Below are 22,827 nucleotides of genomic sequence, written 5' to 3' on the forward strand. Positions count from 1 at the left end.
GGGCGGGGCCGTCGTGTCCCCTCAGACCCCTCAAGTCGTGAGGGGCGTCGCCATCCACTCATACTAGTCATCAATCGCATTTATTGAGCGCTTCCTGTGTGCAGAGCACTGTACTAAGCGCTTGGGAAGTCCAAGTTGGCAACATATCATCATCAATTGTATTTATTGAGCGCTTACTATGTGCAGAGCACTGTACTAAGCGCTTGGGAAGTACGAATTGGCAACATATAGAGACAGTTCCTACCCAACAGTGGGCTCACAGTCTAAAAGATCATCCTAATAATAATAATGATGATGATGATGGCATTTATTAAGCGCTTACTATGTGCAAAGCACCGTTCTAAGCACTGGGGAGGTGACAGGGTGATCAGGTTGTCCCGCAGTCTCACAGTCTTCATCCCCATTTGACAGATGAGGTCATCATCAATCGTATTTATTGAGCGCTTACTATGTGCAGAGCACTGGACTAAGCGCTTGGGAAGTCCAAGTTGGCAACATATCATCAATCGTATTTATTGAGTGCTTACTATGTGCAGAGCACTGGACTAAGCGCTTGGGAAGTACAAATTGGTAACACATAGAGACAGTTTCTACCCAACAGTGGGCTCACAGTCTAAAAGATCATACTAATAATAATAATAATAATAATGATGATGGCATTTATTAAGCGCTTACTATGTGCAAAGCGCCGTTCTAAGCGCTGGGGAGGTGACAAGGTGATCAGGTTGTCCCGCAGTCTCACAGTCTTCATCCCCATTTGACAGATGAGGTCATCATCAATCGTATTTATTGAGCGCTTACTGTGTGCAGAGCACTGTACTAAGCGCTTGGGAAGTACAAGTTGGCAACATATAGAGACAGTCCCTACCCAACAGTGGGCTCAGGTCACTGAGGCACAGAGAAGTCATGTGACGCCCCAAGTCACACAGCATTTGTTAAGCGCTTACTATGTGCAAAGCGCCGTTCTAAGCCCTGGGGAGGTGACAAGGTGATCAGGTTGTCCCACAGTCTCACAGTCTTCATCCCCATTGGACAGATGAGGTCACTGAGGCACAGAGAAGTCACGTGACTTGCCCCAAGTCACACAGTATTTGTTAAGCGCTTACTATGTGCTGAGCACTGTTCATTCATTCATTCAGAGAGACGGTCCCTACCCAACAGTGGGCTCACAGTCTAGAAGGGGGAGACAGAGAACAAAACAAAACATATTAACAAAATAAAATAAAATAGAATAAATGTGCACAAATAAAATAGAGTAATATTCATTCATTCATAATCATACTAATAATGATGGTATTTGCTAAGCGCTTACTATGTGCCAAGCACTGTTCATTCATTCAATCGTATTTATTGGGCGCTTACTATGTGCCAAGCACTGTTTATTCATTCATTCAATCGTATTTATTGGGCGCTTACTATGTGCCAAGCACTGTTCATTCATTCATTCAATCATATTTATTGAGCGCTTACTGTGTGCAGAGCACTGGACTAAGCGCTTGGGAAGTAGCATAGACAGCCCCTACCCAACAGTGGGCTCACAGTCTAGAAGGGGGAGAGAGGCAACAAAACAAAACATATTAACAAAATAAAATAAAATAGAATAAATATGCACAAATAAAATAGAGTAATATTCATTCATTCATAATCACACTAATAATGATGGTATTTGCTAAGCGCTTACTATGTGCCAAGCACTGTTCATTCATTCATTCAATCGTATTTATTGAGCGCTTACTGTGTGCAGAGCACTGGACTAAGCCCTTGGGAAGTAACATAGAGAGACGGTCCCTACCCAACAGTGGGCTCACAGTCTAGAAGGGGGAGACAGAGAACAAAACAAAACATATTAACAAAATAAAATAAAATAGAATAAATGTGCACAAATAAAATAGAGTAATATTCATTCATTCATAATCATACTAATAATGATGGTATTTGCTAAGCGCTTACTATGTGCCAAGCACTGTTCATTCATTCATTCAATCATATTTATTGAGCACTTACTGTGTGCAGAGCACTGGACTAAGCGCTTGGGAAGTAACATAGAGAGACGGTCCCTACCCAACAGTGGGCTCACAGTCTAGAAGGGGGAGACAGGCAACAAAACAAAACATATTAACAAAATAAAATAAAATAGAATAAATATGCACAAATAAAATAGAGTAATATTCATTCATTCACAGTAATCATACTAATAATGATGGTATTTGCTAAGCGCTTACTATGTGCCAAGCACTGTTCATTCATTCATTCAATCGTATTTATTGAGCGCTTACTGTGTGCAGAGCACTGTACTAAGCGCTTGGGAAGTATAAGTTGGCAACATAGAGAGACGGTCCCTACCCAACAGAGGGCTCACAGTCTAGAAGGGGGAGGCAGACACCAAAACAAATAAATAGAATTAATGCTAGATGTACATCATTAACAAAGTAAATAGAATAGTAAATAGGTACAAGTAAAATAAATAGAGTAATAAATCTGTACAAACATATATACAGGTGCTGTGGGGAGGGGATGGAGGTAGGGTAGGGGGGATGGGGAGGAGGAAAGAGGGGGCTCAGTGTGGGAAGGCCTCCTGGAGGAGGTGAGCTCTCAGTAGGGCCTTGAAGGGAGGAAGAGAGCTAGCTTGGCGGATGAGCCCACTGTTGGGTAGGGACTGTCTCTGTATGTTGCCAACTTGTACTTCCCAAGCGCTTAGTACAGTGCTCTGCACACAGTAAGTGCTCAATAAATACAATTGAATGAATGAATACAAGGTTATCAGGTTATTGAGAAGCAGCATGGCTCAGTGGAAAGAGCCCGGGCTTAGGAGTCAGAGGTCATGGGTTCAAATCCCGGCTTCACCACTTGTCGGCTGTATGACTTTGGGCAGGTCACTTCACTTCTCTGGGCCTCAGTTACCTCATCTGTAAAATGGGGATTAAGACTGTGAGCCCCACGTGGGACAACCTGATTACCTTGTATATACCCCAGTGCTTAGAACAGTGCTTGGCACATAGTAAGCGCTTAACAAATAGCATCATTATTATTTTTAATAGTAATAAATATGTACAAACATATATACATATATACAGGTGCTGTGGGGAAGGGAAGGAGGTAAGGTGGGGGGGATGGGGACGGGGGACGGGAAGAGGAAGGAGGGGGCTGAGTGTGGGAAGGCCTCCTGGAGGAGGTGAGCTCTCAGTAGGGCCTTGAAGGGAGGAAGAGAGCTAGCTTGGCAGATGTGCGGAGGGAGGGAGAGACAGCAGTACCTCTTGCCCTTCACTGTTTTTTCTATCCCAGCCTTTCTTCCAAGCAGCGGAAGGGAGCCGGATTTTGTTAATCAATCAATCAGTCGTATTTATTGAGCGCTTACTGTGTGCAGAGCACTGTACTAAGCGCTTGGGAAGGACAAGTTGGCAACATAGACAGTCCCTACCCAACAGTGGGCTCACAGTCTAATGATGCGCATATAGCTTTAATTCTATTTGTTCTGACGATTTCGACCCCTGTCTACATGTTTTGTTTTGTTGTCTGTCTCCCCCTTCTAGACTGTGAGCCCGTTGTTGGGTAGGGCCCGTCTCTGGATGTTGCCGACTTGTACTTCCCAAGCGCTTAGTACAGTGCTCTGCACACAGTAGGCGCTCAATAAATACGATTGAATGACTGAATGAACCTCACTGCACCAGTCTGGTCGCTGGAGTTGCATTTGCAAAAGGCTCTGGAGCGATATTTCTAGAGCTGGCTGCCAGAGGGCTCCAACTCCTGCTCCTCCTCATTGCATTGGAAATCCGGATAACGGAAGAGAAATCATTAAAAAAGAAAAGTGCAGGGGATTAGCACACAAACTCTTCTTAGAATCACGCCGATGACAATCCGAGATCCCCTCGAGCAAGCTTTCCCTCGTTGATTTTTTCCACTTTTTAATTTAATGGTATTTGTTAAGCACTTACTGCGTACCAGGCCCCAAACTAAGAGTTGGAGTAGATACAAGAAAATCAGGTGGGGCACAATCCCTGTCCCAGATGGGGCTCACAATCGTAAATCTCCATATTACAGAAGAGGTATCTGAGGCACAGAGATTCATTCAATCGTATTTACTGAGCGCTTACTGTGTGCGGAGCACTGTACTAAGCGCTTGGGAAGTACAAGTTGGCAGTCCCAACCCAACAGTGGGCTCACAGTCTAGAAGGGGGATTGCCCACAGCAGACGAGCGGCGGTTTCAGGATTAGAACCCAGCTCCTTTGACTCCCAAGCCTATGCTCTATCCACTAGGCAATGTTGCTTCTCATTTCCCCCCCATCTTACCTCCTTCCCTTCCCCACAGCACCTGTATATATGAATATATGTTTGTACATATTTATTACTCTATTTATTTATTCTACTTGTACATATCTATTCTATTTATTTTATTTTGTTAGTATGTTTGGTTTTGTTCTCTGTCTCCCCCTTTTAGACTGAGAGCCCACTGTTGGGTAGGGACTGTCTCTATATGTTGCCAATTTGTACTTCCCAAGCGCTTAGTACAGCGCTCTGCACATAGTAAGCGCTCAATAAATACGATTGATGATGATGATGATTTCCCAGCACTGCCACTTGGCTGCTGTGTAAGCTTAGGCAAGTCACTTTCCCTCTCTGTGCCTCCGTTTCCTCATCTGTAAAATGGGGACTTGATATTCTTCCCCCTGCCCCGAGACTGTGAGCACCGTGTGGGACAGGGACTATGTCCAACTTGATTATCTTGCATCCTTCCCAGCGCCTACCAGATACTAATCGCCTAGATGCCACAATTGTGGTTGTGATGATTATTCTACCTCTACTGTACTCTCAAAGGCTTAATACAGTGCTCTCCACGCAGTAGGAACCTAGAGGAGCACTAAGCACAAATTAAGTGCCTGGGCTCAGTAAATGCTGCTTCTGGTGATGATGAAGGGGAAGACCTGTATAACTTTTTCATTCAGGATAGGTACTTCTGGAGGCAATGATGAGACAACCATTATGTTGCCCCCAAAATCAGCACTGACTGCAACCCCAAGGTCTAACTGCACCCCTTTTTACCTGACCACATTCAGTGCTGTTTGACATCAATTAAGCAGATGTGTTTATTGAGCACCTGGGTGCTCAGTCATAGTAGTTGCTGTAGTAGAAGAAACAGTGTTTATGTTTGGGAGAATACAACAGTAGCCAGGCAACCACCGTCTGCCCCTAAGGAGCTCACCTGTAATGGGGGAGACAAATGGAAACCACTGATGGGGAGTACAGAAGCAGCGTGGCTCAGTGGAAAAGAGCCCGGGCTCTGGAGTCAGAGGTCATGGGTTCAAATCCCAGCTCCGCCAATTGTCAGCTGTGTGACTTTGGGCAAGTCACTTCACTTCTCCTGTGCCTCAGTTACCTCATCTGTAAAATGGGGATGAAGATTGTGAGCCCCATGTGGGACAACCTGATCATCTTGTATCGTCCCCAGCGCTTAGAACAGTGCTTTGCACGTAGTAAGCGCTTAACAAATGCCATCATTATTATTATTATTACACGTGGGAGGAACCATTGATGGGGAGTACACGTGGAAGAGAAGCAGCATGGCTCAGTGGAAAAAGTACAGGATTTGGAGTCGGTCGTCATGGGTTCAAATCCAACTCCGCCACTCGTCAGCTGTGTGACTTGTTCCTCAGTTACCGCATCTGTAAAATGGGGATTAAGACTCGATCCCCACGTGGGACAATCTGATCACCTTGTAACCTCCCCAGTGCTTAGAACAGTGCTTTTGCATATCGTTAGTGCTTAATAAATGTTATTATTATTATTATTATAAGGAAGAACAGCTAAGTCCGGGCCCCAGGCTTCACCTCGGGCTGCCAACACTAATGCCTAGGGTGGCCACTCCCTGGGCTCAGAGAGCCACAAAGCTACGGTGAGAAAGGGAGGAAACTGGAATAAGACTTCCTCTTTTATCACCATGCTGCCTCACATGAAACCATAAAGGCAGGAAGCATGTAACATTTTTAGGTTGAATTTTGCGGGTGTCTAGTACAGTGCCCCGCACCCAGCGGGCACTCAACAAATATATCACTATGCCACTCCCAGAGGGTCAGCAGGCTTCAAGCCAGACCATGCGGTGATGGGCCTTAGTACAGTGCTCTGCACACAGTAAGCGCTCAATAAATACGATTGATTGATTGAGGTGGGATTCGGGCTTCCGGTCAAATTGGGTTCGAGGGACAGCTGGGCTCCTGCAGTGAAAGTCCCTCTGCCCCGGAATCTTCTTCCAACTGCTTAAAATCCAGAGAGAAATTCTCCCCCAGCTCCATCCTTACATCAATAAACTCTTTCAGGTGACAACATAGACAGAAGAGCAATTTAATTTGTTTGGCAATAAATATTAGACATGCCGAGGAGGGACGGAAGGAGGATGGGAGGCCTCCATAAATTATGAGCGGGGACTTTCTACGGCTCAGTCACTGAGGAAAACCCTGGCGGCGCCCAATTTCGCACCATCAAATTCATCATTCTTGCTGATTTAAGCAGAACCCCCCTCCCTCCCCCACAAAAATATGGATCTCAGCGCCTCCCCTGCCAGGCACCAGCATGGATAATTTACGACAGTGATGCAATTTGGAAATCGGCGGGGAGCGGCAAGGGGCTGCATAAGGAAAAGTGTGGGGGGGGGGGGGGGGGGGGGGGGGGGGGACTTTTTCACCCGCGTCAGCAGGCACAGGCGATTATGCTGATTCAATTTTCTTCAAAGGCCTTCACGTTTCCTCAGACATGCAGGGGAACGCCATCTCCCCCCAACCCCCCACCCCAGCCCCGCGTCAACGTCTACAGGCTTCGGTTCCCTATGCCTGGGGAGAGATGGATTTTTCAATTTATTTTGGAAATGGATTCAGCCTAGATGGCGGGGACCTAAGGGGGAACGGAGCTTCTGACTTGCACAGTATTCGGAATTATGAAGTGGCTCCGAGGCAACTTTCAGAGAAGTGCTGACCTGCGGGCTCTGGGAGCCATCTGAGTGGGAGGGCATTCCCAAGTAAGCATACACTTCACCATACAAGAATAACTGTGGTATTTCCTCAGAGCTTACTATTTGCCAAGCACTGGAGTGTGCGTTGGGGGTAGGTACAAAACCATCAGGTCGGACAGTCCTCAGTCTCACAGAGGGCTCATGGTCTATAGGAGAGGAAACTGAGGCACAAAGAAGTTAAATGATTTGCCCAAGATTGCACAGCAGGCAAATGGCAGAGCCAGGATCAGGACTCTTAGGCCCGTGCCCTTCCCACCCGGCTGCACTGCTGCCATGGAACTCCCTAAGGCCTCTCCGTCTGGGCCGATACCCCACCTGGTCACCGTTCCAGAGGCAGAAGCCCCTTTGGTCCCCTGCTTTCCGGGTCTACAAAATTCCTGGCAGGAAGAATTTTGATCCCAACATTACAGGGTACAAAGCACACTGGTTGGAACTGAATTGCCAGCAGAATTATCAATCAGCTAATCGACAGTGTTTATTGATCGGGAATATGGGTTTGAACTGAATTACTAGCAAAATACTGAGAACGGGGGTGAGGAGGTCACATAGACCTAAGCAGCAGGAGAGGCGAAAGTGTTGTTCAGAAACCCCTCAAGAGGTGACCGCAGGGAAAGGGAGCCAGTAGCTGGGAGAGGGGTGGGACTAGAGGGTGTGGGGGGGGGGGGGGAAGAGATAATGGGGTGGGGAGGAGAAGAGTGTTTGAGACTCCCATCTTGAGTCATAATGTATCATCCACCGCCCCATACACGCACACACGCAGATCCATCTACACGTGAACATGCCCACCCAACAACTCAAAAGTTCCCTCTACTAGCCAAATCAGTGACTTCCCCTGTAAAGCTTGATCCCTGAGCTTTCCGCGGGGCCAGACGCTCCCTGAACCCCAAGCCCCCCAAGCCCTGCGATGTGTGTCATGTGTGATGCTGCCATACGGGGCTCACAAGGACCTGGCATCTAGTGTGACGGATTCTCTCAGCATCCAGGACACCGTGCACCCAATGTAGACCATCATGGCTCGCGGGGCCCATCGGAGACTGGAGAAAGGCAGAGAAGCGATCGGAGATTTAGGGGGACAGACGTGACCCGATGAACTCACCCTCGATCTGAGGGACAGCCCAAGCCATTGTCCTGGGCAGGACATGTGTCCCTGAAACCCATCCCCATCCCCGCCACCCACTAGCTGAGAATTGACTGATCCATCCTGGTCTCTCTCCAGGGCAGAGCAGGGTAGGTCTCGGTCCGAACGGGGCTGGTACCCCTGATGGGGCCTCTCGTGACCACTGCGGCCGCTCTGCGGAGAAGCCTGGGCAGGACCCTGGAGTCCGGGCTGCCCCTGTTCCACCCCCAGCACAGCACGAGGAGTCACCAATTGGACCACATGCTGGGAACCCCGCCCCCAACCTCCACAAGGAACCAGGCCGACGCTCTAACCACCCACTCTGCCTGGCCCACGCCAAAATGTGGAAACAGGAGGGATATGGCCTCTAATTGAGAGAATAAGCATGACAATCGAAAGAGCCAGGACCTAGGAGCCAGGGGACCTGGGTTCTAAACCTGACTCCACCACTTTGCTGTGGGACCTCGGGCAAGTCACTGAACTACTCTGTGCCTCAGTTGCCTCAGCTGTAAAATGGGGATTATTACTGTGAACCCTACTTGGGATGGGGACTGCGATCAACCTGACGACCTTGCACATTCACTAGCCGGATTTCAGGAGGTCTACTGAGCTAGGCTCCAAACTGATAACGATCGGCAACCAGAAGAGAGATCCGTTCGGAGCCAAAGACCGAGTCTGTGAGCCTTTGGAGGTCCAGGGCCCTGCCTAATTCCCACCCGTGTGCTCCTTACCCAATAGAGTGCTCTGCACACAATAAGCGCTTAGTACCATTATTCCTATTAAAGGACCAAATTTGGAATCTCAAGCATGGTGCCAAGCTGAAAGCTGGCTTCAATCTACTTGCTCGAGGGTAACTGTGGGAACCAAGACTCGTCCTCTCCCGTCCCTCCCTTCCCCCCGACCACACCCCGGGTTTCCTTGCTGGACAGTGGCAATGACTGGACCTCACGGCCGAGACCAAACCGCCTGGGGGTGAGAGCAGCATGCAGGCTGGGATGTGGTCCCCAGCGCCCCAGAGTGACTAAGCCCATCTGCTCCAGACATTGGGCTTACCTAACTAGGAGGGGCTTGACTCTGTCCTCAGAAGGCCAAAGGCAGAGTGCAAGCGACGGCTGGCTTGACAGCCCCGACCCTGAGTGAGAAATGGGAGCTTCCGTTCGCTCCCACTTGGCATCCACGACTTCTCAATCCTGCTCGAGGCTGGAGTTTGAAATCCAGAAGACAGCAGCTGACCTCATTTCCCTGCTGTGAAAATTTCCTTCTAGATCTCCAGTGGGGAACTTGTGGACAGTCAATTCCTGAAAGTGCCAGCACGTAGCCCCAGAGCCCTGGGGAGGACTCCTTTAACCCAACAGGAGCACATCTTTCCCCTCCTCTTTCCCCCCACTCATCCCGTGCTCTCTTGGCATAGAGAACTGATGACCCGAGGGTCACGCACACCCACCTATGGAAACTTGTCATAAACAGCCATGATGCCTCTTTGTGCCGCTGCTGCTCAGCCGGGTTTTAATTGAATATCTTCACATCATGCAACAGGAGTAGAGATCAGAGGGCCTTAGAGGAAAGCATTCCAAGGGTCTTGGGGAGCAAAACCGATTGCCATTGAGCGTGTCGGGGGGTGCAGGACAGCTCAGGCTTTCCCGACTGCCCCGCGGGCAGGACCTACCCATGGCCTTTAACTACTATCGGGCTCGGGTCCCTCCCACTTCCCGCTTTGCGGGTGCACCTGCCATCCCTTCCAGGAGACGAACTTCCCTGCTGCCTCCGGAGGCCCGGGGGGGCCAGCTCAGACTTCAGCTACTGGCCTTCAAGAGTAATCAGAATTATGGGCTCGAAAATAGACCCCAGATATTCACCCCGCCCCCAGCCCCACACAGTATTATGTCCCAATCCATCTGTAATGTATTTTAAGATCTGCTTCCCCTCCTAGTCTGTAATCTCCTTGTGGGCAGGGGAAATGCCTATCAACTCTACTGTTTTGTTCTCTCCCAAGAGCTTAGCACAGTGCCCTGCGCGCAGCAGACACTCAATAAATATCATTAATCAATTGCTGGACTGACCACCTGGTAAGTTCAAGCCCAAGGGAGTGAGAGGATTGGCGACAATGACTTTGCTAACCCTCTGGGACGCCAACTCAGGGGTGGGAAGGAGGCTGGGCAGCACGGGGGCTCTGACCCTCACATCTCTGAGAACGAGCTCCGGAAGGGGTCATTGGGAGGATGACTACAGCCTTTCGACCCCACCACCCACCACGCTGTCCTCCTGGGACCCCTCTTCTGGAAGCTGAGCCCCAGGAAGACCCTCAGCCAGGGAAACCAAGTCTGACAGGCACACTGGCTGCAAACCCTAAGTGGACACTGGGGCACCTGGTGGCAGGAGCAGAGTTTGGGGTGAAGGCGATTTGGGAGGGCTGAGACTTCTGGCAGAAATGGCTGAATGGGAAGGGAAAAAATGAGGTGCACTGTGGCCTAGCGGACAGAGCATGGGCTCGGGATGACCTTGGGCAAGTCACTTGACTTCTCTGGGCCTAGTTACCTCATAGGTAAAATGGGGACTAAGACTGTGAGCCTCCTGTGGGATGGACTTTGTCCAACCTGTTTTGCATCTACCCCAGCACTTAGAACAGTGTTTGACACACACAGTAAGTGCTTAACAAATACCATCATCATTATAATTACCATTATTATTATTACCCACGAACACTCCCTTCCCACCGTGGAGCAGCGGCTGGGTGCCGACTGGGGGCCACCAGGGAGGTCCAGGCAAAGCGAGCCGCCCCCTCCCACGCTGGCTCCTGAGGTGGAACAATCGAGGCAGCTTCTGGTGCCGTTTTGAGACCACTCGGCTCTCCGGATTGCACCCGACCGGCGCCCTCGGCCAAACGGCGCGGGGACGTTATCTCGGACACTTAAAGAGGCTCGACACGGACGTGACAAAACGGAGTCTTTTTTCACAGAGAAACAGGGAGCAGGGTGGGGGAGGGCTCCGTTTACACAACCTGTTCTGAGACCAGCGTGACCCCCGGGGTGGGGAGGGACGGGAAGGGAAGCGGCAGCCCGGAGCAGGAGAGTCGGCCGCCGGGACCGTGCCCGCCGGGCTGCCCGCGCCCGGCCCTACGCTACCGTGGGCGCCAGTCTGCTGATGAAGGCGATGCTGTGCAGACAAAGTCTTCTCAGCACCAGGGGACACGAGGGCTTCATGATGAGGTGCTCCACCACGATCCTCAGCTCGTTAAACAGAGTCCTGAAAGACAAGATGGCTCAACCTCTCAGAGGCACGGAAGCTTCCCCGGCGAGGCATGGTGAGAAACGCTGACACCGCTCTGGGGCCGCCACAGTCCGGCTCAGTGCAGCAGGGAAGTGACAGAGATCAAGACTGGCTGGTGGAAGGGGCAAGTCCAAGCGCCTGGGGAGAGCTCAGGCTCCTCCCAGCGTGGCCTGCTCCACCGGGGGTCCGAAAATCTGTCAGTGCCCCCGCGGATCACTGTTGTTTGTTATTTTGAACTCTCCCAAGCACTAAGAACAGTGCTCTGCACACAGTAAGCATGAAATAAATATGACTGACTGAACAACAGACCAGAGCCACGGGTTGCTCTCAGCCCCTCGGTTTCCCCATCTGTGGTATGGGAACACTAACTCCTGCCCTATCACACTCCAAGGCAGGCTCTACTAATTAAACTGTTTTGGGCTCCTGGGAAGAAACACTCCACACACACACGCATGCATGAGAAACGTACATGTGTGCACACACAGACACACACACAAACTTTTTTCAGAAAAATGATCCAGGCAACAGAGTGAAGTATGGAGCATGGATTGGAGGGAGAGAGGAGGCAGGGAGGTCAGCAAAGAGGCTGATGCAGTAGTTGAGGCAGGGAATGACTGCCCATTGAGGATAATGACTTTAACACCTGTCTACATGTTTTGTTGTCTGTCTCCCCCTTTTAGACTGTGAGCCCGTTGCTGGGTAGGGACCCTCCCTATATATTGCTGACTTGCACTTCCCAAGCTCTTAGTACAGTGCTCTGCACACAGTAAGCGCTCAATAAATATGACTGAATGAATGAAAAATGCCAAAGATATGGGCTTGTGAGATCGGGAGGATGGTGATGTTGTCTACAATGAAGGGAAAGTCTCGGGGAGGACAGGATTTGGGCTACAATCTCCGTGAACTCATGGTTGACAGGGAACGATTCTACCACTGTTGTACTGTACTCTCTTAGGCACTTGGTACAGTGCTCTGCACAAAATAAGCACTCAATAAATACCACTGATTGACTGAGTGGAGGGGGACGATGCCAAGGAGAAAATCGGAGGAGACAAAATGGAGGCAGTGGGTGCAAACATCTCACATGAGGAGTTTGGAAAGGAAAGGTAGGAGGGAAATGATAAAACCATCCAGTTTCCATCCCTGCAGTTTTTTTGTGTTTTTTTTTTTTAAAGAAAGAAAATGGATTCCATCTTACCGGCAATATGGATTTCTTCGGGAAGAGTAACGCAGAGTGAGAAACCTGTAGTATATAAAAGGCTGGAGGAGGCTTCCTTGACCACTGGAACAGAATGGAGAAGACAGGTGAGTCAAGTCAGTGTTCAGCGCTGGTTGCCGAGCAAGCTCAGCGGGCCATGGACCGAGGCCGCAGGCTGGCCAGGGCCGGTGGAAGGCGAGGGGCCCCGTCTGAACGGGAGGCAGCAGGTCATTAGGCGAGTTGCTCATTAGGGAGAGGGCAGGATGAAAAAAGCGAACCCGTTAGGAATTATGGTTTCCAAGGCACAACACTGAAGGGAAGGACACGGATATGCAAAGGACAGAAAGGGAGGAAAAGCAAAAAACAAATACTGGGTTCAGAACAAAGATATGCGGGGTCATAGTGGCCCCCAAGCTAAAGAACCAAGCAAAGAGAACGATCCTCCTTGATCTCCCCACCAAACTAGCTTTATCATGGGGGAGTGAGATGTGGAGACATGGTGAATTTGGGGGGAATAAGGAAAAGGATTTAGGGCTGGGAGAAGGTTGACGATGATATTTACTCTAAGAGATGGCTGAGAGAGCAAAGGAGACTTTTCAAATGCAATAGCCCCCAAAATGCTGGCAGGTCCCCGATATTCTTTTCATCGTCATTTTTACCTGAGAAGCATAAAAACTGTAGCCGGCATCAAGAAAATTTCATTGCAGGCAATGAATTTCAGAATGTTCTGCTGGTTAGCATTTAACTTCTCCAAAAGGGATCTCAGAAGAGGCAAGCTATCTGACCCTTTGGCCTTAAAGAGAAAGCAGGAATAGGGTTAGAAGTCTTTTTAGTGCTCCGATTCTGCCTGGTTTCGGGTGGAAGCGACCCGTGGGGAACCCAGCTAGGGGACATGAACCATGAGTGTGGGAAAACGACCATGCTCAGGAGCTTAAGGGGTAGGACATATCCAACCGGGGAAAGGTTTTTAATCTGACGCACCCACTGTCCTGAGCACTGCAGCACTTGGTACCACCCTGGCACCTATATGGACTCACAACCCACCTGTACTACTTTTGTACCCATCCAACTACTTGATGGCTCCCTCACCAAGAGGTCCACTTTGCTTCCTCCCTCCGGGAAATGATTTTGGTTGTCTCTCCCCTGCTACCCTTTAAGCTTCTTGAGGGCAGGAATCTATGCCTATGAACTCTCTGGTATTCTAGGTCCTCAAGTCAGTGCTCTGCACCACTTAGGCACTCAATAAATACTCCTGATTGATCGTTTGGGTGCAATAATAGCAACGCGGTATAGGCTTGGAAAACTTCCACTTTCTAGCGTGACCACTTTAAGGATGACCAGGGGTGTGGGTAGGTGGGAAGGCAGATGAAAAGTGACCTCCCCCAAGGCTCTTCCAGCTGGGATTCTCCTTTAGATCCTCTCCGTTGCCCTTGTGGGGCAAAAACTAGTGTAACGAGGGCAAATGGGGCTGGCTCGCAGCCTGCTTTCCAAGGCCTCTGATGAGGCAGTTAGAACAAAGGTGGCTCCAGGAAGTTGGCAGGGGTGGAGGGGTGAGGGGACGGGTGGCCTGCTCCCATCTCCTGCAGCCAACATGGATACCCAAGACTGAAGTGGTACAGCCCAGGGTCAACCAGGGTGCCCTGGGCCTCAAAGGGACCTCACTGGGGCACACAACCCCTCTGGACCCGCTGACCCACCCCGAGCTGCACCTAAGCCAAGGAAGACCTCAAGGCATCCACACAACCATCAGGGCTACTGAATCGCCGCCAAAGCTGGAGACGGCTGGGATGTGGGGGGTGGGGGAGAGGCAGGGGAGCGCCCGCCCCACTGAAACGTGGCTCTCTTGCCTCGGGCAACCGGACCCCTTCAGCTGGCTACGTGGCTTATGTCAGTTAAACCTGGGGATTCCGCAGGGCCAGTTTGAGCGGGGCAGTACTCACGTCCAAGACCTTCTTCGTGTAGGTAGCAGCATGAAGCAGCGAGAACAGCAGGACTGGGAAGATACTCACTGAAACAAGCAACTAAGGAACAGCATCGCCAACACCCGACCCTGACAGACGCGGGTGCTCTGTCAACCTTTCTAAACCACCACTTCAATCCCCATCCGGCCCTGGGGTCCTAGAAACCCTTAAGGGCCTGTTCTGAGAAACCACTTTGGCCACAGTTTGGGGTATTCTGCGGTTATTCAAGCCACCCCTTCCCCCTGGGGCCCGGAGAGTCATGGGGGTAGCAAAGCCCAGTGGGAGCACCAGCCTGGAGGTCAAAGCTCAAATCTCTGGATTGTGCTCGTTGTGGGCAAGGAATGTGTTTATTGTTGTATCGTACTCTTCCAAGTGCTCTGCACACAGTAAGCACGTAATTAGTACAACTACCTGAAAGAATGAGAGAGAGAGAGAGAGAGAGAGAGAGAGAGAGAGAGAGAGAGAGAGAGAGAGAGAGAGAGAGAGACGGGGCCTCTTCAGGCCCTGAAGTAGAAAGAGTAACTCGAGAACTCACGTCTTCTCTCCCGCTGATCGGGGTGCCAGCTTTGCACTCCAAGCGGGTTTCTAAGCATTGTAGCTTGCATGGGCCTCTGACGCATCATGGCCAGCGAGCCTCTCCTCAAAGTGAGGCCAGGGGGAAGAGATTCAGTCATGATTGTCAGCAAGTGGGACTCCTGGTGCAAGACGCAGAAGCTGGTGACTGGGAAGTGGTTTGGGGTGGCCCGGCTTACACCCAGCTAGCCCTACCCAGGCAGACCAGGTGACCCTTGAAAAAGGCAGCCCAACAGGGCTGGGGCACGCACGAGCCCCTAAAAGGGAATTTTACCTGTTTCCTTTTCCTCCCCTCTCTCACTCCCACGGCTCCCACCACAACCACCCTCTCAGAATAGGAAGGCAAGTAGTTGAACAAGGGAGGCGAGTCGCCTAGTGGAAAGAGCAATGGACAGGGAATCGGGAACCCTGGGTTCAAGGTCCAGCTCTGTCCTGCTGGGTGACCAGGACAAGTCACTTGACCTCTCTGGGCCTCTTTTTACTCCTCTATAAAATGGGGAAGAAGCTCCCTGTCCTCTCTCTGAAACTGTGGGCCCCAGGGAGAAGCGGGATCTGTCTGATCTGACCAACTTGCATCTTCCCTCAGTATTTAACCCAGAGTAAGCGCTGAATCCGCACCGCCATTAACTGAAACGGGAAAATTTCAGGTAGAGGGTCTGGTTGAAGTGTTCCTCCCATTAGCCCCCCGCCACTGTCCCCAGAAGAGGAGGGAGGAGACGTGGGGGGAGAAGGAGAAGATGCAGATCCCAAGCAGGCAGGACCCCCGGACCCAAATCAAAAACCATGTGAGCACTGAAGGCCTCGTCACCAGGCGGGTCTCGTCAGAGCTCTCGCCCCGAGATGGTTCACAGCTTCCCCGTGCTGGCCGGGGACGTCCTAGAACTCTCCAGGGGCTTACATCGGGGGCCCGGACAGCCACCCCCCACAAACTCCCTCCGAGGTCTTGCCGACATGAGGCCGGGGACGCCCTAGAACTCTCCAGGGGCTTACATCGGGGGCCCGGACAGCCTCCCCCCACAAACTCCCTCTGAGGTCTTGCCGACATGAGGCCCGTGAACAAGGATACTTGTGACAGGGTAGGAGTTGACAAAGATGAGCGAGTACAAAAGGTAGTGGCAGCTGTCCTCTAACAGAGCCTGGGCCAAGAAAGCCCTGCTCAGTTGGAAGTGCGGCAGCCTCTGGTGCAGGCGGAGGGCACTGGTCAGAGCGTTGGCCAACAAGGCGCGCTGGTAGAAGCTGGCCGCTTCGTGCAACCTGTTAAATCACCATAGGATAGAGCTTAGCCAAGCCATGCACCATCATCCTCCCTCCCTCCTCCCCCAGCTACCCACAGCAGGCACACACACATACACACACACACACACCAAGGCCCTGCCCCCTCGGGGGTTGCATCACGATTGCACAGCACCTGACGCTGTGACTTCCTGTCGCCAGAAGAGATTGCCCTGCTCCCATCCATCGGATGGGAATTATTAAGAGGATTTCAAACGGTGCCTTGCAGAGACTGAGTTTTATAATGCAAAGCGATCGTATTAGGGGTCAAAATCAGGGCAGCAGCAAGGCTAAATAGCCCGAACTTACTAAAGCCCCCACACCTGCTGCCTCCCTCCCCCACAAGGGAAGATGACAAAACACCCCAGTGTGACGCTATTCCCGGGAGCACACAACATACCCAAGAAGAGGAAGCACAAATAAAGCAGAACAATAAACTGTGAACAGGCGAGAAATCCACATTGCGGTGTCCAACTTATTGGTCATCATAAATTGCTGTGTTTAAAAGGGGGGGGGGGGGGGAGGAAAGAGAGTTATCTCTTACTAAACCAGCTTGGAAATTCACATTTTCACAGATTCACATGATACTCATTCTGCTCAAAATCTGGTTTAAGGATGTTAAAACATTTCCATTTATTTACACCACAAACTTCAAGCCCTTGTAGAAAGAGCAGTTACTAAGCACTTGTGCACAAACCACCGTACTAAATGTCAGGAAAAAATACACAGACGAAAATCAGACACTGTCCCCGGGCCTCCAGGGGATCCCAACCTAAGATTAGGGGAAGGAGATGAGGGGAGGGGTGTGATTGGTGATGGCTCTGGGTCTGCCCTAAGGTAAGGGCTTTGCTGCAAACTATCGAGCAAGTTAACAAGAGTCTAATGTGAGTATAGAGACTCATGTTTGGCCAAGGCTCTGTGAATTATTTGCCACGGTGCCCGGCTCCCCAGCAGCGGCCGGAAGCTTTACAGTCCCAATGCATAAAAAACCAGTAAGTGTGGATGTCAAGAGAGCAAGAGTACAGCCCCACCCCCTATATAATGGGAACCCCTCACTACTGATTCGATATAAAGCAACTTAAAAATGAAAGGGAAAAGCCCCAACCAGCACCTTCATTTTTTGACAGAAAAAAAAAGGCAGGGAGTTGCTGCTGCCTCCGGGTGAACTGCACAATCATGGGGCATTTCAAATCGGAGGTGATAAGGCAAAGATCATAGAAGGGAAAAATTAGCTCTGGGGGGCAAGGGAACTGTCCATCAGGTGAAGGAAGACAGTGGTTTATTAACCTTTCGCATCACAGTAGTGCTTCTCCCACTTGGTTTGGCTCTGTCCACCCTGCACTGGCACCCCACATCTCCCTCTGAGTGAAGGCCACAAGTCTCACCCTAGCCTTCACCCGTGTCCCCTCCTACCTCACCTGGCTACTCTCCTACTACAACCTTGCCCACACATTTCACTCTAATGCCAAGTCTCTCACTGTACCTCAATCTCGTCTATCTTGCCGACGACCTCTCACCTTCCCGCCCCAGCTCTGGCCTGGAACTTCATTCATTCATCCATCCATCCGGAACTTCATTCATTCACCCATCCATCCAACAGACAACTACTCTCACCCCATTTCAAGGCCTTATAGAAGGCACACCTCCTCCAAGAGGCCTTACCTAAGCCCTCCTTTCCTCTTCCCCCACTCCCTTCTGTTGCCCTAACTTGCTCCCTTTATTCATCGCCCCGCCCAGCCTAAAAACACTTATATACATATCTGTAATTTGTTTATATTAATGTCTGACTCCCCCTCCAGACTGTAAGCTGGTTGTGGGCAGGGAACATTTCTGTTATACTGTATTCTCCCAAGCGCTTAGTACAGTGCTCTGCACACAGTAAGTGCTCAATAAATACGACTGACTTCCCCTGGGCCACCCTAACCAGCTCTGCCTTCACTCCCTCCTGGCCCCCCACCCTCTTCCGTACACCCAGTCTAACACTCCACCCCTTGTAAAATTCCCCACTCCCACATCCACCTGCCCATCTCTGTCCCCTCCTCAGATAATCTCCCTCTAGGAAATCTCTCTTTAGGATCTTAATCCTCCCAACCCCAAAGCCTGACTTGTACCCATTTCCCCCGGCTTCCTCCAAACTCTAAGATAAATGAATTAATGGAAAGGTCAAGAGCTGCCACAAAGAAAAAAAAAAAGCTGGACACTGTTTTTCTGGTGAGTCCAGTTTCCCAGCGATTCAGGCCCTGCTCTGGGCATGAAAGTGCTTCCTGGGGTCTACAGCCGTGCTGAAATGGGTGACCTTTGGATGGCTAAAAGCGGTGCTGAACTCCAGGTCTTCCCATTCCGCCGCGCCCGTGTCTGGGGAGTTTCCTGGGACCTGCATCTGGGAAAGCGTTTGAAAGGGTCGCCTCCTCCGTGTGAACTACTAATTGAAAATACGCTTCTCGGGGTTCAGAAGCAAAACACCATGAGGTACAGTCCTTTATCCTACAGACCGAAGGGGCAAGGGGGTGAAGGAAAAGGAAAGTGGGAAAGAATGAAGGGTGACAGGAGAAAGGGCAGGGATTAGAGGAGGATACATTTTCTCTTTGCCCTTCACTCTGAACTTTGATAGTGAGTGAGGTGTGGTGAACTTCACTCTCCCCCGCCCCACAATTTCCACTGCAAATCAAGTTCATGTCAGAGCCACGGAGGTCACCGGAGGAGGGAGCAGGAGTGGAGAGGGCAGGAGTCGGGATGGAGAGGATGGGATGGGGGGAGTGAGGCCAAGATGGGGAGCAGTGAAGATGCGGTGGGGGGAATGGGGATGAGGTTGGGGGAGTGAAGACAGCTGCATGGCATAGTGGATTGGGCACGGCCCTGGGAGTCAGAAGATCATGGGTTTTAATCCCAGTTCTGCTATTTCTCTGCCGTGTGACCTTGGGCAAGTCGCTTCACTTCTCTGTGCCTCAGTTACCTCATCTGTAAAATGAGGATTGAGACTGCGAACCCCATATAGAACAGGGACTACGTCCAAGTGGATTTGCTTGTAACCACCGCAGTGCCTAATAGTGCCCAGTACATGGTAAGCGCCCAGCCTGAGGGTGACGGGACCATTCGTTCCAGTTGCGCTCAATAGATACGACTGATTGATTGGGTAGGGACTGTCTCTATGTGTTGCCAACTTGTACTTCCCAAGCGCTTCGTCCACTGCTCTGCACACAGTAAGCGCTCAATAAATACGATTGATTGATTGCTTGATTAGACTGTGAGCCCGTTGTTGGGTAGGGACCGTCTCTATATGTTCATCATCATCATCATCAATCGTATTTATTGAGCGCTTACTGTGTGCAGAGCACTGGACTAAGCGCTTGGGAAGTCCAAGTTGGCAACATCTAGAGACAGTCCCTACCCAACAGTGGGCTCACAGTCTAAAAGGGGGAGGCAGAGAACAAAACCAAACATGCTAACCAAATAAAATAAATAGAATAGATCATCATCATCATCATCAATCGTATTTATTAAGCGCTCACTATGTGCAGAGCACTGTACTAAGCGCTTGGGAAGTACAAATTGGACACATCTAGAGACAGTCCCTACCCAACAGCGGGCTCACAGTCTAAAAGGGGGAGGCAGAGAACAAAACCAAACATGCTAACCAAATAAAATAAATAGAATAGATCATCATCAATCGTATTTATTGAGCACTTACTGTGTGCAGAGCACTGTACTAAGCGCTTGGTAAGTCCAAGTTGGCAACATCTAGAGACAGTCCCTACCCAACAGTGGGCTCACAGTCTAAAAGGGGGAGGCAGAGAACAAAACCAAACATGCTAACCAAATAAAATAAATAGAATAGATCATCATCATCATCAATCGTACTTATTGAGCGCTCACTATGTGCAGAGCACTGTACTAAGCGCTTGGGAAGTACAAATTGGCAACATATAGAGACAGTCCCTACCCAACAGCGGGCTCACAGTCTAAAAGGGGGAGGCAGAGAACAAAACCAAACATGCTAACCAAATAAAATAAATAGAATAGATCATCATCATCAATCGTATTTATTGAGCACTTACTATATGCAGAGCACTGTACTAAGCGCTTGGGAAGTACAAATTGGCAACATCTAGAGACAGTCCCTACCCAACAGTGGGCTCACAGTCTAAAAGGGGGAGGCAGAGAACAAAACCAAACATGCTAACCAAATAAAATAAATAGAATAGATCATCATCATCACCAATCGTATTTATTGAGCGCTCACTATGTGCAGAGCACTGTACTAAGCGCTTGGGAAGTACAAATTGGCAACATCTAGAGGCAGTCCCTACCCAACAGCGGGCTCACAGTCTAAAAGGGGGAGGCAGAGAACAAAACCAAACATGCTAACCAAATAAAATAAATAGAATAGATAGGTACAAGTAAAATAAATAGAGTAATAAATATGTTGCCAACCTGGACTTCCCAAGCGCTTAATCCAGTGCTCTGCACACAGTAAGCGCTCAATAAATACGACTGAATGAATGAATCATTCATCCCCCAGGCCTGGAATGCCCTCCCTCTGCCCATCCGCCAAGCTCGCTCTCTTCCTCCCTTCGAGTCCCTGCTGAGAGCTCACCTCCTCCAGGAGGCCTTCCCACACTGAGCCCCCTCCTTCCTCTCCCCCTCGTCCCCCTCTCCATCCCCCCATCTTACCTCCTTCCCTTCCCCACAGCACCTATATACATGTATATATGTTTGTACATATTTATTACTCTATTTATTTATTTATTTTACTTATACATATCTATCCTATTTATTTTATTTTGTTAGTACGTTTGGTTTTGTTCTCTGTCGCCCCCTTTTAGACTTTGAGCCCACTGTTGGGTAGGGACTGTCTCTCTATGTTGCCAACTTGGACTTCCCAAGCGCTTAGTACAGTGCTCTGCACATAGTAAGCGCTCAATAAATACGATTGATGATGATGATAAAATAAATAGGATACGTACAAGTAAAATAGAGTAATAAATATGTTGCCAACTTGGACTTCCCAAGCGCTTAGTCCAGTGCTCTGCACACAGTAAGCGCTCAATAAATACGACTGAATGAATGAATGAATGAATGTCCACGTGGGCCGCATGAGCCAATCAGAACGGGGGGACGGTGCTGGGTCCCCTATCGCCCCCCAGCGCTTGGAGCAGTGCACCGCACCTCGTGAGCGCTCACCAGACGCCGCCATTGTTACTCACCACCGCGCCGGCGGCCGCCTGAGGGCCGTTCGGGGCGGGATCCGCCATGGCGCCTCGAGGACGACACGGGCCCTGGGAGGGACGGACGGGGAGAAACGGAGGCAGGGCGGCCCCGGTCCCCGGTCCGGAGGGTCCGGGGGCAGCTCCTCACGGCACTGGGCCCACACCGGACTGAGGCCGGCGCCCGCCGCAGCCTCAGGCGGGCAAACCGGAAGTGCTTCCGCCACTTCCGGCGTCGGCGCGCTGCCCCGCGGCCCGCTGGGAAATGTAGTCCTCGCCCCGCCCCTCCCACCCCCTCAGGGGCCCATTCATCCATTCAATCATCATCAATCGTATTTATTGAGCGCTCACTGTGGGCAGAGCACTGTACTAAGCGCTTGGGAAGTACAAATTGGCAACCTTGAGAGACGGTCCCTACCCAACAGTGGGCTCACAGTCTAAAAGGGGGAGATGGAGAACAAAACCAAACATACTAACAAAATAAAATAAATAGAATCATCATCATCATCATCAATCGTATTTATTGAGCGCTTACTATGTGGAGAGCACTGGACTAAGCGCTTGGGAAGTCCAAGTTGGCAACATAGAGAGACGGTCCCTACCCAACGGGGGGCTCACAGTCTAAAAGGGGGAGACGGAGAACAAAACCAAACATACTAACAAAATAAAATAAATAGAATCATCATCAATCGTATTTATTGAGCGCTTACTGTGTGCAGAGCACTGGACTAAGCGCTTGGGAAGTCCAAGTTGGCAACATAGAGAGACAGTCCCTACCCAACAGTGGGCTCACAGTCTAAAAGGGGGAGACGGAGAACAAAACCAAACATACTAACAAAATAAAATAAATAGAATCATCATCAATCGTATTTATTGAGCGCTTACTGTGTGCAGAGCACTGTGCTAAGCGCTTGGGAAGTCCAAGTTGGCAACATATAGAGACAGTCCCTACCCAACAGTGGGTTCAAAGTCTAAAAGGGGGAGACGGAGAACAAAACCAAACATACTAACAAAATAAAATAAATAGAATCATCATCAATCGTATTTATTGAGCGCTTACTGTGTGCAGAGCACTGGACTAAGCGCTTGGGAAGTCCAAGTTGGCAACATATAGAGACGGTCCCTACCCAGCAGTGGACTCACAGTCTAAAAGGGGGAGACAGAGAGCAAAACCAAACATACTAACAAAATAAAATAAATAGAATAGATATGTACAAGTCAAATAAATAGAGTAATA

General features: G+C 50.1%; 1 protein-coding gene across 1 annotated transcript; it reads right to left on the reverse strand.

Annotated features, from left to right (window-relative positions):
• Positions 1-11,041: 11,041 nt before the first annotated feature.
• On the reverse strand, positions 11,042-21,785 carry TMEM33 (transmembrane protein 33). The gene is made up of 7 exons (XM_038769313.1): positions 21,591-21,785; positions 16,787-16,881; positions 16,181-16,368; positions 14,521-14,588; positions 13,240-13,373; positions 12,581-12,664; positions 11,042-11,358 (listed from the first exon to the last, which is right to left on the reverse strand). Exons 1-7 carry the CDS (start codon positions 21,636-21,638, stop codon positions 11,229-11,231), a joined length of 747 nt encoding a protein of 248 aa, XP_038625241.1. The 5' UTR covers positions 21,639-21,785; the 3' UTR covers positions 11,042-11,228.
• Between the last annotated feature and the right edge of the window lie 1,042 nt (positions 21,786-22,827).

This window comes from Tachyglossus aculeatus, chromosome X5 (genome assembly GCF_015852505.1).
Source record: "Tachyglossus aculeatus isolate mTacAcu1 chromosome X5, mTacAcu1.pri, whole genome shotgun sequence".
In the NCBI taxonomy this organism is placed as follows: Eukaryota; Metazoa; Chordata; class Mammalia; order Monotremata; family Tachyglossidae; genus Tachyglossus; species Tachyglossus aculeatus.

Bases quoted from the DNA above. Each gene is read 5' to 3' on its own strand.
- TMEM33 (XM_038769313.1), bottom strand. From the start codon at position 21,638: ATGGCGGATCCCGCCCCGAACGGCCCTCAGGCGGCCGCCGGCGCGGTG. The intron at 16,882-21,590 runs GTGAGTAACAAT...TTTTAAACACAG, and splicing joins AGGCGGCCGCCGGCGCGGTG to CAATTTATGATGACCAATAA. The intron at 16,369-16,786 runs GTATGTTGTGTG...GTGATTTAACAG, and splicing joins TTTGTGCTTCCTCTTCTTGG to GTTGCACGAAGCGGCCAGCT.